Source organism: Prionailurus viverrinus, chromosome E3 (genome assembly GCF_022837055.1).
Source record: "Prionailurus viverrinus isolate Anna chromosome E3, UM_Priviv_1.0, whole genome shotgun sequence".
Lineage (NCBI taxonomy): Eukaryota > Metazoa > Chordata > Mammalia > Carnivora > Felidae > Prionailurus > Prionailurus viverrinus.
The window spans coordinates 37,807,278-37,822,113 of NC_062576.1; the positions used below are offsets into that span (position 1 = coordinate 37,807,278).

The 14,836-nt window shown below is 55.4% G+C and overlaps 1 protein-coding gene and 1 long non-coding RNA gene across 3 annotated transcripts in view; one reads left to right on the forward strand and one right to left on the reverse strand.

Annotated features, from left to right (window-relative positions):
• Positions 1-2,470: 2,470 nt before the first annotated feature.
• On the reverse strand, positions 2,471-7,693 carry LOC125154031 (uncharacterized). Its single transcript, XR_007147654.1, has 3 exons — positions 7,655-7,693; positions 5,008-5,272; positions 2,471-2,623 (listed from the first exon to the last, which is right to left on the reverse strand). It is a non-coding gene; the product is annotated as an uncharacterized LOC125154031 (long non-coding RNA).
• The window catches only part of PPL (periplakin), a 46,374-nt gene continuing 38,970 nt past the window's right edge, over positions 7,433-14,836 (forward strand). The window contains exon 1 of one of the 2 annotated variants that reach the window (XM_047837675.1): positions 7,433-7,821. In XM_047837675.1, the coding sequence (XP_047693631.1) occupies positions 7,760-7,821 (62 nt within the window). In that variant the 5' untranslated portion in view covers positions 7,433-7,759. The remainder of the gene's footprint in view (positions 7,822-14,836) is intronic. The other variant, XM_047837674.1, reaches the window with a different exon arrangement.

A 14,836-nucleotide genomic window follows, 5' to 3' on the forward strand; every position in this document is an offset into this window, starting at 1 on the left:
TGAAGGAACCAGGGTCCCTGCAAGCAAGGATCTCCCTCCCCTTCCTTGCCAGGGCTCCAACCACCCTCATCCTTGGGTCTGACTGCTTTCCTCACAGTGTCTCCAGGCCCCTCCTCCACAACTTTGTCTGTCTGGGGTACCCCATCACTGGGGACACAGGACAGGTGCCATCATCCACACACAGGTGGCATTAAACTTACACCATCCCCCATCCCCACTCCTCTGCAGTGAGCTCCCTGAGGACAGGAACCTGAATATGTTGTACTTGACCTCGTATCCTGAGTGCTTAAAACAGGCCTTGTCACATAGTAGGTGCTTAATAAATATTTGATGAACGAACGCTTTCTGTTCATCTGAACACCTTTTGTATACCATAGCTCTGACTCAGGACCTACTCACCTTTGGTTGGACCTCCTCTGTGGACCTTCCCTGTGAACACTATCATGCATTGACCCTCTCATTCATTCATTTGTTCATTCAATAATGACATTGAGCACCTACACTGTGCCAGGCACCCTGCTGAATGGTGGCAGAGGTGGGGGACAAGGGCCCTGGCTCAGATTGCAGGGTTTATTTTTTTTAATGTTTATTTTATTTAAAAATTTTTTTAACCTTTATTTATTATTGAGACACCGAGAGAGACAGAGCATGAGCATGGGAAGGGCAAAGAGAGGGGAGACACAGAATCTGAAGCAGGCTCCAGGCTCTGAGCTGTCAGGACAGAGTCCAACATGGGGCTCAAACTCACAAACCACAAGATCATGTCCTGAGCCGGAGTCGGATGCTTAACCGACTGAGCCACCCAGGCTCCCCATTAATGTTTATTTTTGAGAGAGAGTAAGAGAGAGAGAGAGAGAGAGAGAGAGAGAGAGAGAGAGAGAGAGACCAAGTGAGAGTGGTGGAGGGGCAGAGAGAGGGGGAGACTTAGAATCCGAAACAGGCTCCCAGCTGTCAGGAGACACAGAATCTGAAGCAGGCTCCAGGCTCCAAGCTGTCAGCAGAGTCCGATGTGAGGCTCGAACTCACAAACATCGAGATCACAACCTGAGTCGAAGTCAGACACTTAAACGACTGAGCCATGCATGCGCCCCTCAGTTTGCAGGGTTTAAATCCTGAGTTCCTTCCTGACCACCTTGAGTAGGCACTTAACATCTTGGAGCCTTGGTTTCCACATCTGAAAAATGGGGAGAGGAAGGAGGGCCACTTCATCATCTTTGTTGTGGCCATAATTTTACCACTGGGTGCTGATGTCAAAATCCACCGGATGGTATACTTTAAATATATACACTTTATTATATGGCTGTCACATGTCAATTAAGCTGGAATACATAGGCCAACTCCCTAACCCAAGCACTTAGCACAGGGCCTAGCACATAGTCCAGCAAAAGTTGTGATTGTTAATATTACACGTCTTACTTCACTGAAGCTTTTCAAGACCCTATGGAGCAGGTGCCAGAATATTCCCACTTTTCAGGTGGAGAAACCGAGGCTCAGAGAGGTGAAGACATTTCCCCAGGGTCACATAGCTGGGTACCTGGCAGAGTCAGGACTCAAACCCAGCTTGGCTTCAAGCTAAAACCTGATTGGATTTTGTGTTCTGCCACTCGTGGCCTAGCTTATCCATCATTCAGGCCCCCAGACTCTGGAGGAAATGGGGTTCTGACCTTCTGACCTGGCCATTCCCAGGGGCTGTCACACCCTGGACACTGGCCCCAGAAATGCAGCCCTACCGGTCTGGGCAGCATGAGCCCTGGCAGGGCCCCGCAAGGCGGGGTAGAAGGAAGAAAGGCTGGGTGTTCAGGGGAGGATAGCAGTTTTGGGGTAGGGTTGGGCAGCCTGTCCTGCGGGGATCTCAGGCCTGGCAGAGCCTGTCTGGTCCCACCCAGCTCCGCTCTCTGCCCTGATGGCATGACCTCCTCACTGGGAGGCCCTTACAGCCTGGCTGAGAGGCCCAGGGATGGGCTGGAAATGAAGTGTCTGGAGAGAGGGAGCAGGTTGTACTGGAAAGCAATCTAGGGTTCGGTATGAGGCCTGGATCTGCAAGAGGGACTGAGGGGATAGTAATGCTGGGTCAGAGTGGGTCCCAGCCTGTGGGTGGGGCAGGGGCTCAGAGGTCCCCTGCAGAGCCAAGGGTTAACCCCTCGGTGACTGGGTCCTGAGGGGGAAGGGCCAGGGCTGCCAAGGGACACCAGGGCCTCAGAGTGGCCAGTACTCAACCACTGTCAGGAGCTATTGCAATAGATGGACAATAGACACGGCTGTTATAGGTATACACCTGCATCCAGAGAGGGCTGGCAGGATGGTCATCTGAGCAATGGCTCTCTGGGAGGGCAGCAGGGTGGGGCTGCCTGGCAGGCAGTGGGGAGGTGGCCAGGATGGGGCAGTCTGCCAGGAGCCCCCAGCGGGTAGGGGCCGGAGGCACATTCTTGGGGGATGACTCAAGGGGCAGGCAGAGTGGGTGACTCACCATGGACCCTCTCCTGCCTCTGCTGCCAGGGTCCAACCTCCCATCTGGCCCCAAGGGCTTTGTGGGGAGCTCACCAGGCCCCCAGCCCAGGACTGAGTGTGAGTCAGCCCATCTGGGCTGGAGAGCCAGCGTGATTTTTCCATCCCTTGCATTGTTCTGCAAGAAAAGTAAATACATGTTACAAAACACAGGGTGAAGCCGGGCCATTCCCCTCTTGTCCCCTTGAAGAGTGGGGAGAAGAGGGGATCCCATGCCAGGTGCTTGGCACGCATCATGGCACCCTGGCTCTTCCCCATTTTACAGATGGGGAAACCAAGATTCCAGAAGGGTAAGCCACCTCTGAAAGGACACACAGGTGGATGTGGCAGAGTCAGGATTCAAACCCAGTTTGGCTTCAAGCTACAGCCTGTGGGCTCTTCCCAGGTGGGTGTAGACCAGGGCCTGAGCATGTACCGCATCTTTCTGTTCACAGCTGTTTCTCAGGGTGGCCCAGAAACCACCTGCTTCAGTAACCTGGGGGAAGTTGTTTGTTAACATGCAGATTCCCGGGCCCTTCCAGACCCGCCCAACAAGGGGACTCTAGAATCTGCATTTTTAAATGCTCCTCAGGTGGAGGTGAGGTCATACAGTTGGAGACAGGAGATGGCTGTCCACGGGAGGATGAGAGGAGAAGGGGCTGTGGTAAGGAACAGGCTGCTGGGCCATCACACGCCTCTTTCTGGGGCTGGGGGAATGTTGCCCTTCTTGTTTCAGACTGGTTCGCAGGAACACCCCAAACCAGTGAGCGAGTGAGAGAACAACTCTCCAGCTGCTGGGGAAACAATGACCGCAAACAAGGAGGGGGTGGGTGACCCTTCAGAAGGTAGCGGCCTCCGGGGGTCAGCAGCCTAGCCCAGCTGCAGAGAGGGGACAGGCTTCAGGGGCCGAGGGTGGCCTGGTTGCCAGAGAACTAGATGGCCGCGCAGGTGCCCTCTCCGTGGGTTTAACCATCAAGCAAACCCAAGGAAAGCAAACACCCTCCCCCGAGCCCCCACCCCCGGTCGGCAGAGGGATGAGTCACTTGGCATACGAGGGCTCTGCGGAACCAAACAAATCCCATCTGCCCAGAGGAGGATGCACAGGGCCAGAACACAGCTCCCACCCCATCCGGCCTGCCCACAAGCCAGTGTCGTGCACACGTGAGTACGCGTGTGCACGCACACAGAGCTGCACCAGCTTGGAGCCCAGCTTGGAGAGAACGGAGGGGGAGGATGGTGAAGCACAGCCCAAATTCCTCCCTGAATCTGCTAATTCTCCCCGAAGCTCCTGGGCCTGACCCAGCTGAGTCAGCGGGAGGCTGGGAGGGTGGAGGTGGGTGGGGGTCCGAGCTCAGGGCTGGAGCAGGCTCACCCAGGAACCAGCCCCGCTGTGCACTGGGCCTCGCAGGGTCTCAATGCTCTTTCCTGGAACAGGAGATAAGAGAGCTTTGCCCCAGGTGGGGAGGGCTGGTCTCCCCCCCAACCCCCAGCTTCACCCAGTGGGGGTCCGTGGGGGAGAAGGAATCAGCTGAGGCATTTTGGGCACATGCCATGTTGCCTGGCACAGAGTCCGTCCTCAATAAATGAGACACGGCATTAATATAATCAGTGTCATGACTGTTAGCAGCTGAGCTACAAGCAGGCTAACCAGGAATCGCCCCCAGCCCAGTTTCCTCCCCAAAGCCGACCATCACCTTTCTAAGAAGTATGGGGAAAGGAGATTCAGAAATTGGGAGAAGTCTAGAGTTTTGACACCGCTTGGAGTTCCTGTAACTGTTTGTACCCCTCAGTGCCACAAGCATCCAGCCTCCAGCTATGGATGTAATGTCCTCCCATTTGTTGAGCCATCACTAGAGACAGAGGGTGTGCCAAGTGGGTGACAACCCATGGGGTCTCGCTCTCTGAGGTTGATGCTATCATTGTGTGGCCATTTCACAGATGAGGACAACTGAGGCCGAGAGAGGCAAGATGACTTGCCCACGTCCACACAGCTGACAGAGACCAAGCGAGGACCCCAACCCAGGTCTCCCAGGCTGCTCCTCCCCATCTTTGGAGCTCTGATAAGGCTCTTCTTCCTCCCAGACTCATCCAGGTGAACTTGGCAGCTGTATCTTTGTCTCAGCTCTTAGACTATCAGCAATTTGAGGGGAGAGCAGCTTCCTGCTTCAGCACAGGGTCTTTTTCCCCCCAAGTTTCCTATCTTTCATGATCTTTACTTCTCAGTATCTCCTGGTCCAGTAACAAAGTCTGAAAAGGAAAGAGGTTACTTGACTAGAGCGTGGTGGTGGGTGAAGCAGAAGAGGGTCATCAGGGAAGGCTCTGGGAGGAGGGAATGCCAGACTTCAGTCATTTTTAAACAAGTTTTTAAAAAGTAACTGAAAAGGCAATTCAAACACATATAAAAAAAATAAAATCAAGAGACATTTAAAAATAAAAATAGATAAAAAATAAAATCCAAATACTGCAAAAGGGTATACAATGAAAATTTAGGTTTCTCTGTCATCCCTCCCTAAGGGGACTCACAGCTTGTGGATCCTTCCAGAAGCTTTCTGTGCGTGTACATATGTATATTCTCTTCCTCGCACTGTACTTCTGGTGCCTGGCTAAGTGTGTCCACATCAGGCCCTCATTCTTTTCCAGCTGCATAGTTTCGTAGTGTGGATACACCGTGGATTATTTAACCACTTTCTCCCCATGACCATCAGGTTGTCTCCGGAGCTTTCTCCATAGCAACAGTGCTTCCATGAACATCCCTTAAGGGATGCTGAGCTCCCATGTGAGAGCCACCCTGTAGGGATAGGCAAGAGAGAGAAGTAAGGAAAGGGTTTACAGGCAGAGTTGCCACATGGGCAAAAGCAGAGGGATCAACAAGGTTTCCTCTTGAGGCCCCGGCTAAGGCCCACTTGGGCCGTGGCGAAGGGGTTGTGGGCGGGTAAACTCTGCTGAGTTAGTGTTCAAGTCCCCAAGTCCACCCGCCTCCACCCACACCTGTAATCTGAAACCTCGGCTTCTCCCCGACACCTGTTCCCAATGTTAGCTGGCTGGACCTGAGTCCTTTGGTGCCCTGCAGGCCCCATCCCTTAAGAGAAAGGCCCTTTGCTGTGTTTCGTCTTTTCCCTTTTCTTATCTTGTAGTGGAACCAGGCAGCCGCAGCTGGAAGAGTGTTACTGAGTATCAGCTGGATGAGTGAAGGAAGAAACTCACTGAAAGCAGTAGGCCCTCCCCAAGAAAAATGCACAAATGGGCACATTTTGAAAGAAGCTATAAGGATGCACAGACCCTCTTAAGCTCACCCACAGATGCCTCATTAAGAATAAGGTTTTCGGGGCGCCTGGGTGGCGCAGTCGGTTAAGCGTCCGACTTCAGCCAGGTCACGATCTCGCGGCCCGTGAGTTCGAGCCCCGCGTCGGGCTCTGGGCTGATGGCTCAGAGCCTGGAGCCTGTTTCCGATTCTGTGTCTCCCTCTCTCTCTGCCCCTCCCCCGTTCATGCTCTGTCTCTCTCTGTCCCAAAAATAAATAAACGTTGAAAAAAAAATTAAAAAAAAAAAAAAAGAAAAAAAAAAAAGAAAAAAAAAAAAAGAATAAGGTTTTCCAGGGTGCCTGGTGGCTCAATCAGTTGAGCATCCAACTTTGGCTCAGGTCATGATCTCACGACTAGTGAGTTGGAGCCCCGCGTCAGGCTCTCTGCCGTCAGTGCAGAGCCTGCTTCAGATCCTCTGTCCTCTCTCTCTCTCTCTGCCATTAACATTAACAAACAAACAAAAAAGAGTTAGTTTTTCCTAGCGTCTCTGTAACACTTCAAAACTGAAGTCTTTAAGTGGTAGGGACAGGAGATGGCCTAAAGGAACCTGTGTTTCTCAGATGCTCTGAGGTCTGGGGCAGTAAAAGCCCTTGGGGATCAACATCCCCACCAACGTCCTTATTTTATAAAGAAAAACATCTGGGGAAGGGACTAGCCTGAGGACTCTGGATCCCCAGTGGGGGATCCTGCCTCCCTGCCCTGCAGACCTCATTGCTTCTCCTTACCAGCTGGGCTCAGACCCCAGCCCCAGCACCCTCTAAAGTGGCGTGAACCTTCCTTCCCAGCTGTCTGGGCCCCATGTGAGCTCACTGCCAGACTGTTTACTGCCCAGCTGCAGGCTTCTGGAGTAGCACATGCCTAATCTGGGTGCACAGGGGCCCACTGTCTAGCCCAGGCACACGGTGGCACACAATTTAACCTGGGTACATGCTGGCAGAATTGTGTAACATGGCTATTTTGAACCAGAACCCAGCTGCTTTTATGACCAGCCACGAAGTGGTTCCATCATGCCAGGGCCTGGAGTTATTCAAGTTTCAAAGGATTTTTTGTCCATCAAGATGGCTTGATAATGACCGCCACACTTCCTGCACATTTGGGCGAGGCCTCGTGTTACGTACTCTGTGTGAAATCTCAACAGGACTCTCCTACTAACCTTTTTTTTGGGGCTGGGGGCAGTTGTTATCACTGTTTGGCAAATAAGGAAACTGAGGCTGGGAGCGGTCAGCAGCCTTGCCAGGTGTCAGCTGACCGTTTGTGGCGGAAGTCTTGGGGGATTTGATGCGCGACAGGTGCGTGCTTTTCTCAATCGTCATCGACACTATTAGCACCTGAGTGTCATTCACGAGCTATCCAAGGCACAGAGACCCGTCAGGTCTTTGCCACACTTGTCTGGGGCGGGGAGGGGGGTGGGGCACCTGGGTGTGAGCCAAGGAGAGGCGAGCGTTGCGCGCCAGGGGCAGCCGGGAGCCAGGTGAAGGCCCTCAGCCAGGGGGCGCGCCGGGGCCCCCGGGGAGGGGGTGTGAGGGTGGGGCTGGGTGTGCCCGGGAAAGCTGGCCGAGCGCCCCTGCCCACCTGCCAGCCACAAGCGTGCGGGGGCCGGGGTGGGTGGGCGGTGTCCGGATAGGACCGCGTGTCCCACCCCCAGCCCTGGCCTGGCACCCCACTCGCTCGCACCAGGCCTAGGGCGCGCGCCCGAGGGGGCTGGAAGCCCCGCCCGCCCGGTGGCCCCTCCTCCGGGAAGGTAAGCGCCACCTTCTCGGGGAGCGGCCGGGACAGCCGGAGGCCAGCGGGCGCCCCGCCCCCCGTGAGTAGTGACCGGTCGCCCGCGCCGCGCCGCACTAGGGGCTCCCGCGCCGCCGCTCGCTCACCTGTGTCCGCTGCCTGCCCCTCGGTGCGCGCCGGGCCCGCCCGCCGCCCACTGCCAGCCCGGCGCCGCGACCCGCCGCCCCCGCCCGCGCACCCCGAGCGCCACCATGAACTCGCTCTTCAGGAAGAGAAACAAAGGCAAATACAGCCCCACCGTGCAGACCCGGAGGTGAGGAGGCGCCGCATGGCGCTCCCGGGACGCCCTCGGGAAACCCGCGCGCCGTGGGGAGCCCTGGGCGGGGAAGCACTTCTCGGAGCGCGGGGGGGAACGGCCGGGCCTGGACAGCTGCCGGGGGCCCAGAAAGCACGGCCGAGGGGGCGGGGAGCTGAGCGGGGAGTGCGCGACGTGCGGGAACGCGGCTGCCGAGGGACACCCCCCCCCCCCCCCCCTTGAGCTGGGAAGCACTGCCAGGGTGGGGATGGCGATGGGTTGGGGCCGACCGAAGAGAGACGCGATACGTGGCCCCGGAGAGTTGCAGGAGCCCCGAGGAGCACTCAGTTGGGCACCTAGAGAGCGGGGAACTGAGCTGAAGTACAGGGGACCTCCGTGTCCCAGGGTCGCCCTTGCGCTGGGGGTTCTCCTGCGACGGGGAAGCACCGCGGGGGTGGGTAATGGTGTGTCCGAGGACCCTACACCCAAGGTAGGGGTGCCACAGGGACTCAGGAAGCTTCGTCTAGGGGCTCACGGGGGAAGGGAAATTGAGTTGGACGGGGGCTGGCGGGCGTCACTAGCGCTTCTTGGAGAACGGGCAGGTGCTTCTGGCTTGGGGGTGGCGGGACAGTGGAGGGTGGGGTGGTGGTCTGTGTGCTACCTCCCTCAGCAGTTGCCGGTGTCTGCCACCCGGCCCTCCCGAGATTCAGCACGAAAAACCGGTGTGTGTGGGGTCAGTGGATGGGGGGCACAGGCTGAGGCACCCCTTTTTCCTCCCCCCTCTCTGGCAGCCGTGCTGGGGTCTGCGCGGTGGCTGGGCGGCGTCGGGGCCTCCTTCGCGATGCATGACTTCTCAGGGGTGTACCCCACCCCCACCCCCCCAGCCCAGAAACTGGCGGCGTCTCTGAGCCGCTGGTTCCCAGGGCGGCCTGGGAAGGGAATGACCTGTCTTGATGTGTTTGCGTTGAGCCTGCAGCCCACGTCCGTTTTGATAAGCCTGATGTATTCACTTAATAACCGGTTTAGGGAAGCCTCTTGGAGATGCTGAGATTGAGAGAAGGGGTGGGACTTTGACCCCTGCCTCTTCCCTTCTCTAGCAAATATGAGGTGGGGGCTCCTGGCCAGGAAGGTACACTTCACCAAGCTTCTCCTGACAAAGGGCTTCATTCAGGTGGGAGACTCCAAACTGCACAGCCCCCCTGCCTGGGACTATCCACCCCCGAGGTATCCTCACCCCCTTCCAGGACCAGCTAAAGGTGAGAAGCCTCTGGTCAGGGCTGTCACAGAATCCCTGTGGTCCAGCCCAGGCAGACCCTTAAGACAGGTGCAGGCAGGCCTGGGCACTGGCAGGGGAGTGTGGGCAGTCCGTTGTTTTGAGTTCCAGCCTTTTCAGAAACTGCACCGCCCTGTGATCTCAGGGTCCCCATCTCTCCTATGTTCTGCTTCAAGCTCAGAGACATTTATTTTCTCCCCTTCCAAAGTCCCCCACTCCCCAGCCTCCCCAGACTTTCACAACCCCAGAGATTGGGCAGGGCCCTGCATGCTGTTTCTCTGTGTCTAGGTCCAGCTGGCTCTCAAACCTCGCCGGGGTCCCGTCCAGTCCCCGAGCTGTTCTCTGGGGCATTGCACAATTGCATACTCTGTGCCAGCCACGGAAGACTGTTCTGTTCTCCCCCCACCAAGACTTGGGCCCCTCCAATCCTTCATACATGCACACACCCACACACCAGGAGACGGGCCAGGCCTCACCCTGCCCTCTGCCTCTTCCATCTCCCCGGACCCCAATGCCTCCAGCCCTCTGTCTGGTGCCCCTAATAGAAGGTTGGACCTAACAAGGTTAGGATGAATTCATACACGCTGAGAAGGGCTTGGCTTTCCCAACAGAGGATAGGAAGGAAGGAATTCCCATCTTTTAGAGCTGCGTGGACTCTGAGGGCCTGGGGTGGCAAGGATTCAGTCCTACCTCTCTATCCCCCACCCTGTTCCCCTCCCTGCATGCTTCTGGCCCAAAGCAGCCACCCTCTGCCCTTGGCTGACAGCCATTGATCCCAGATGTCAGCTTTGAGGTTTCTTTCTCCAGGAAGCCCTCCTGATTCTCTCCCCAGGATGGGATGGAGAGACTCTGCCTTTGGGTTCCATGGCCTGGAAGAGACACAGTCCTGAGTAGGGGCCAGGTGCTTCCGTACATGGTCTCACCAGACCAGTGCATCCCCTCTGCCCCTTCCCATTCATGGGGACAAGTTCATGGGCTGAGTTGTGGGCTGGGAGACAGCCTCTTGCCCCGTTGTCTCAGCAAGAATCTTTGAGTGTTACCTGGTGCCTGGCACTCTCCTTGTAGCTCTCAGATGTGGTCTCTGGTCATGGGGCACTGACCCTCAAGTTACTCTTTCACCCCGAGTTTTTTGGGGGCTTCCTTTGAGGGAAGGTGGGGCTGCCAGCAAAATTCAGCATGGAAAAGTGTGTGGCAGCTCTCGCCCTGAGAGCAGAATGCCTCCCTTGTGATCCCAGCTCAGCTACAGCTGCCGTGGCAAATCAGGGAACCTCTCTGAGCCTCAGTTTCCTCATCTGCAAAGCAGGGATGGTACAACTAAGTGTCTGTTGCATGGGGCCCTAGGGGGAGCAGATGTGACAACAGACAGAATGCCCTTGGCACGTAGGAAGTACCCAGACAGGGGCTCAGCATCACCGCTGCCAGCTGAGGGGACCCAGGACCAAGAAGCCAGGGGTTGTGACCTTCACACCCAGGCAGTCACAGAAGAGCCCTCCTGGAGAAAACCCGCCCCTCCCTGTTTGTCAGCCTTTTAGCGTCTGAAACTGGGGAGGGCCAGGATGGGGGAACCCCGCTGCTCCTGTCACCCTGGTTCCTAATAACAGGTGTGGGAGCTGATGTTCACACCTGAGCTAATGACAGGGTCAGACCTGATGGTGCAGGTCGCTGAGGATGGGTATCCAGCCCAGTAGGGAAGGTGTGAGGGGACCTGTTCCCACTGTCCTGAACCCTGGTTGAGAGTGCAGCCCCTACCAGCTGCCCCTTCCTGGTTATGCAATCTGGGGTGAGCTGCTTGGCCTCGGAGTCAGTGTTTGCTCACCTGTAGAATGGGCATAAGCATAGGTCCTGCCTGATGATATCATTAGCATGAAGATTAAGTGAAATGACACAGGGAAAGAGTTGAAAGGTGTAGGAGGCCTCAGTGTACCATAGCTGTGGTGATTTTAACTATTGAGCAAGTGCAGATTAAGGCACCTACTGTGTGCTTGGGATTGAACTGGATGCTGATGGACAGGCTGTGCACTTCACAACTCTAGGTCTGCCATTCCTGGCAGGGGTGGGGTGGGGTGGGGTGGGGCGGGGCCGTGGAGGAGATGTTGACATTCTTCCTGTACCTGATGGAGTTAAGCTTAATTACAAGTGTGCCTTACCGGACCATGTCTTCGTGGTGGGACAGAAAGCTGGATGTACGAGGTCTGTAGCCTATCGGCTCTGGTGCCCCTGATGGGTCTGAAGTAAGAGCTGTCAGCATTAGGGTGGAGACCTGGGAGATCTGGCAGGACTTCCTGGGGAGGTGTCTGACCTGTCATGGGGAGGAGTGGAATAGTTAAGATTCAGCTTTGGAGTTAAACTGAATTCTGCCTCTGTTTGATTTTGGCAAAGAAATTTACCTTCCCTGAGCCTCACCTTCTTCATCTGTAAAATGGGACTAATTTTGCCCCTCCACCCAGACCTGTGTCCCAGTAAGCACCCAGCAGCCTGGCCTTGCTTCTCAACCTCACCGGGGCTGCATCTGGTTTTAAAGGGGAGGTCCCTGTGTGGGAGGCAGGGCCCCAGGCTTTAAAGGCTGGTGAAAGGGGTGCATGCCCTCCTGGAAACTGGCTACGGTGCCCTGAGTCTCTTTGTGGTTAAGAGCACAGAGTCTGTTGTCAGCCAGATGTGACTTCAAACCTTAGTTTTGCCCCTTGTGTCTGTGTGACCTTGGGCAGGTCACTTAACATCTCTGTCTTAGTTTCTTCATCTGTGAAATGGGATTGATGATAGCAACCCCCAGCTGGTGAAGTTCCTGGGTGCCCTGCCCCAGACCTGACTCACAGTGAGCACTCAATAATACAATACACACTTTTAAGGGCAAGGACAGTGTTGAGCCCATGCAACTAACTGGTCTCCTCTCCCTGGGTGGGGCAGGCGCTCAGCTGACTGTCATCCAGTCCCCTTAACATTCACGTGGCCCCCATTTCAAGCAGACGCCTGGAGACACACATGCACACCTTGATCAGCGACAGCTGGAAAGCCCGGAGCCATTTGGAGAGGGTTCTGTCAGCAAAGCCCACCTCCAACCATATGGGAGACTTGTACTGGAGTGATCTGCCCAGTCATTTCTCAAGCACCTACTGTGTGCCCCGCACAGCCATGGGTATTATAGCCTCTCATTCTGACACCGTGACAGCCAGGCTGGTGTTTGTGGCTCCTTTCACAAAGGATGACACTGAGGCCAAGAGTAAAGGCGCTCATCTTGGGCTCATAGTTCACAGGTGGCTGATGCTGGGGGGCCCAGGAGCCCCTGGGAAGGGAAACTAGGTCTTCCCACCCACACCTGGGTCTGGTGGCAGCTGTCTCCAGGGACTGCCCCAGGCCAGATGGTGGAGTCACTGGCTTTTGTATTCCCTGACTCCGCCCCAGCAACCCTGTCACGCCTCTCCTCTCTCTGGCTTTGCCCTCACTTGCCCAGTCCTTTTTCTTGGCAGAGGGAAGGAGACCTGATAAATTAGATTCAGAACAGAACAGCACTGAACCTTTAGAATGGCTGCTGTGGTGTTTCAAGCATTGTCAGGGGCAACCATCTAGGGACAGGAAGTTTTGGGGGAGAGGCTTAGCTCAATTAATACCATTTAGGCAACACCCTAAGGAGGGGTGAGGGGCACCCAGAAGGCCCCCGGGAGAAGAAGCTGCATTTCAAAGCAAGGACCTGGGTGGGATTCCCCCCTCCTTTTACTCCAGGCAAGGCTACCTGCCAGTCTCCCATCCTGTCTCTGGAGGGGGAAGAAGGAAGTGGCCTCTGGTCTTTGTTCTCTCTGCTTTTGGTGGTCCTGCGTTTAGCCTCCTGAGCCTGGGAAGGGAGTCCCCTGGGCCCCAGGCAGGAGGCTGCTGGGCCAGCCCTGCACTTTCATCCGCTTGGCCTGCCAGCGTAGCTGGAAGCCCAGGCCCTCTTGCCTGGCGTACTTGGAGTAGTAGCCTCTTCATAGTTTGTGCTTCCACTCTGACACCTCAGTCCCTTCTCCCCATGGCTGCCAGGGAGCTCTTGGCGATATGCAAATCTGATCTTGTCCCCTGTAGCTTAACCCTTGCCCTAGGCTTCCCTTTGCTCCCAGGCCCTGGTTGCTGCAGCCCTGCATAGCACAAATGTGTGCCCTTCACCCTGTCCTTTCCACACTGCATCCAGCCACATGGTCTTTGCCCACACTGTTCCTCCAGCCTGGAATGCCCTTCCCACCCCTTTTGGCTCATTTCTCTTCCTCTCTCTTGGTTGGTCTCTGTTCCTTAGGGAAGCCCTCCCTAATTTTTTGTCTTGCCCATCTCCTGGGTCTTATCTCAGTAGCCATTTGGCCCTGCCCCTTTGGGCAGATGGGAATGAAGCTCTGTCTCCTTCCCCTCCTCATGTCCCCCTCCCCGAGACTGGCTGGTGCAGCACATGTCCTGAATGCATGATTGAGGGTGAGCCATGGGGGACTGCTAAGATTCTCTCCCTCCTTAAACCTGTCACAGAGCACACAGTAGCGTGTGCATGCACACACTCACTGACCAAGAAAGTCAGGGGGGGAACAGAATGAGGGCCTGGATAGAGCACAGCTCTGACTGTGGTCCCTGTCCAGACACCTTCAGTGTGCTCCGTAAACAGGCAGCAGCAACAATGCACGGTGGTAAGTACTAAGATAGTGAAGGCAGAGGGGCCCTGGCCCAGCCAGTGGGTTTCTGGAGGACCCCCCAGGAGGTAGGTGGAACAGGAGACACCGGGGAGAGGGGTGGGGATGCGGCAGAGGAGGTATGCATCCACTCCCACTCGCGTAAGCATGAAAACTCATCAGTGGATAAAGTTAATGAAGGATACAAAGAGTATGTTTGTGTACATTTTAAAAAACATTCATGCAAAGCAATGTAATGTTTCTGGATGCAGACACAGATATGTAGTGAAAGCCTAAAACAGGCTTAGGAGGAAACCAGCTTTAAAATGACCCTACCCTAGAGGAGGGGGCTGAAGGGATAAGAGGTGATCATATCATATTTCTTTGTAAACAAAACCCAGAGCAAATAGGGCAGTGTGGGAACATCAGCTAAGACTTGGTTGTAGGATTCTCTTCTGTACTTCTCTGTTTGAGCTAGACCATGAGTGTTCAGGTCTTTTATTTATTTATTTATTTATTTATTTATTTAATTTATTATTTTTTTTAATGTTTATTTATTTTTGAGACAGAGAGAGACAGAGCATGAATGGGGGAGGGGCAGAGAGAGAGGGAGACACAGAATCTGAAGCAGGCTACAGGCTCTGAGCTGTCAGCACAGAGACCGACGTGGGGCTCGAACTCATGGACCGCGAGATCATGACCTGAGCCGAAGTCAGACGCCTAACTGACTGAGCCACCCAGGCACCCCAGTTCAGGTCTTTTAAAGTGAGGTGTGAGAGCATCTCAGAGTCCAGTCAATAGTGGGAGAAGGGGTCTCAGGGAAGAGGAGGAGGTACCTCAGGAGGGACAGGTGCTGAGGCCAGAGGAGCGAGAATGGAGAGCAAGCAGGATGGTTCTGGATGGGGAGACACAAATGGAAAGTCTCAGGAAGTGGGGAGGGTACTTTGTTCACTGGTGACCTTTCAGGCTTATGCACGTGATGCCTCACCCTTCTCCACCCCCCCACCGTCCCCCACCTTCCCCCCACAGGTGGGAACATACAAGAGGCTCTGGGGTTGAGCTGCTGTAAATTATGATCATGTTGTGTTTCTGAGGTAATAGTACCCAGATCTCTGTCTTCCAGGTGAGGCTCAGAGTTTCA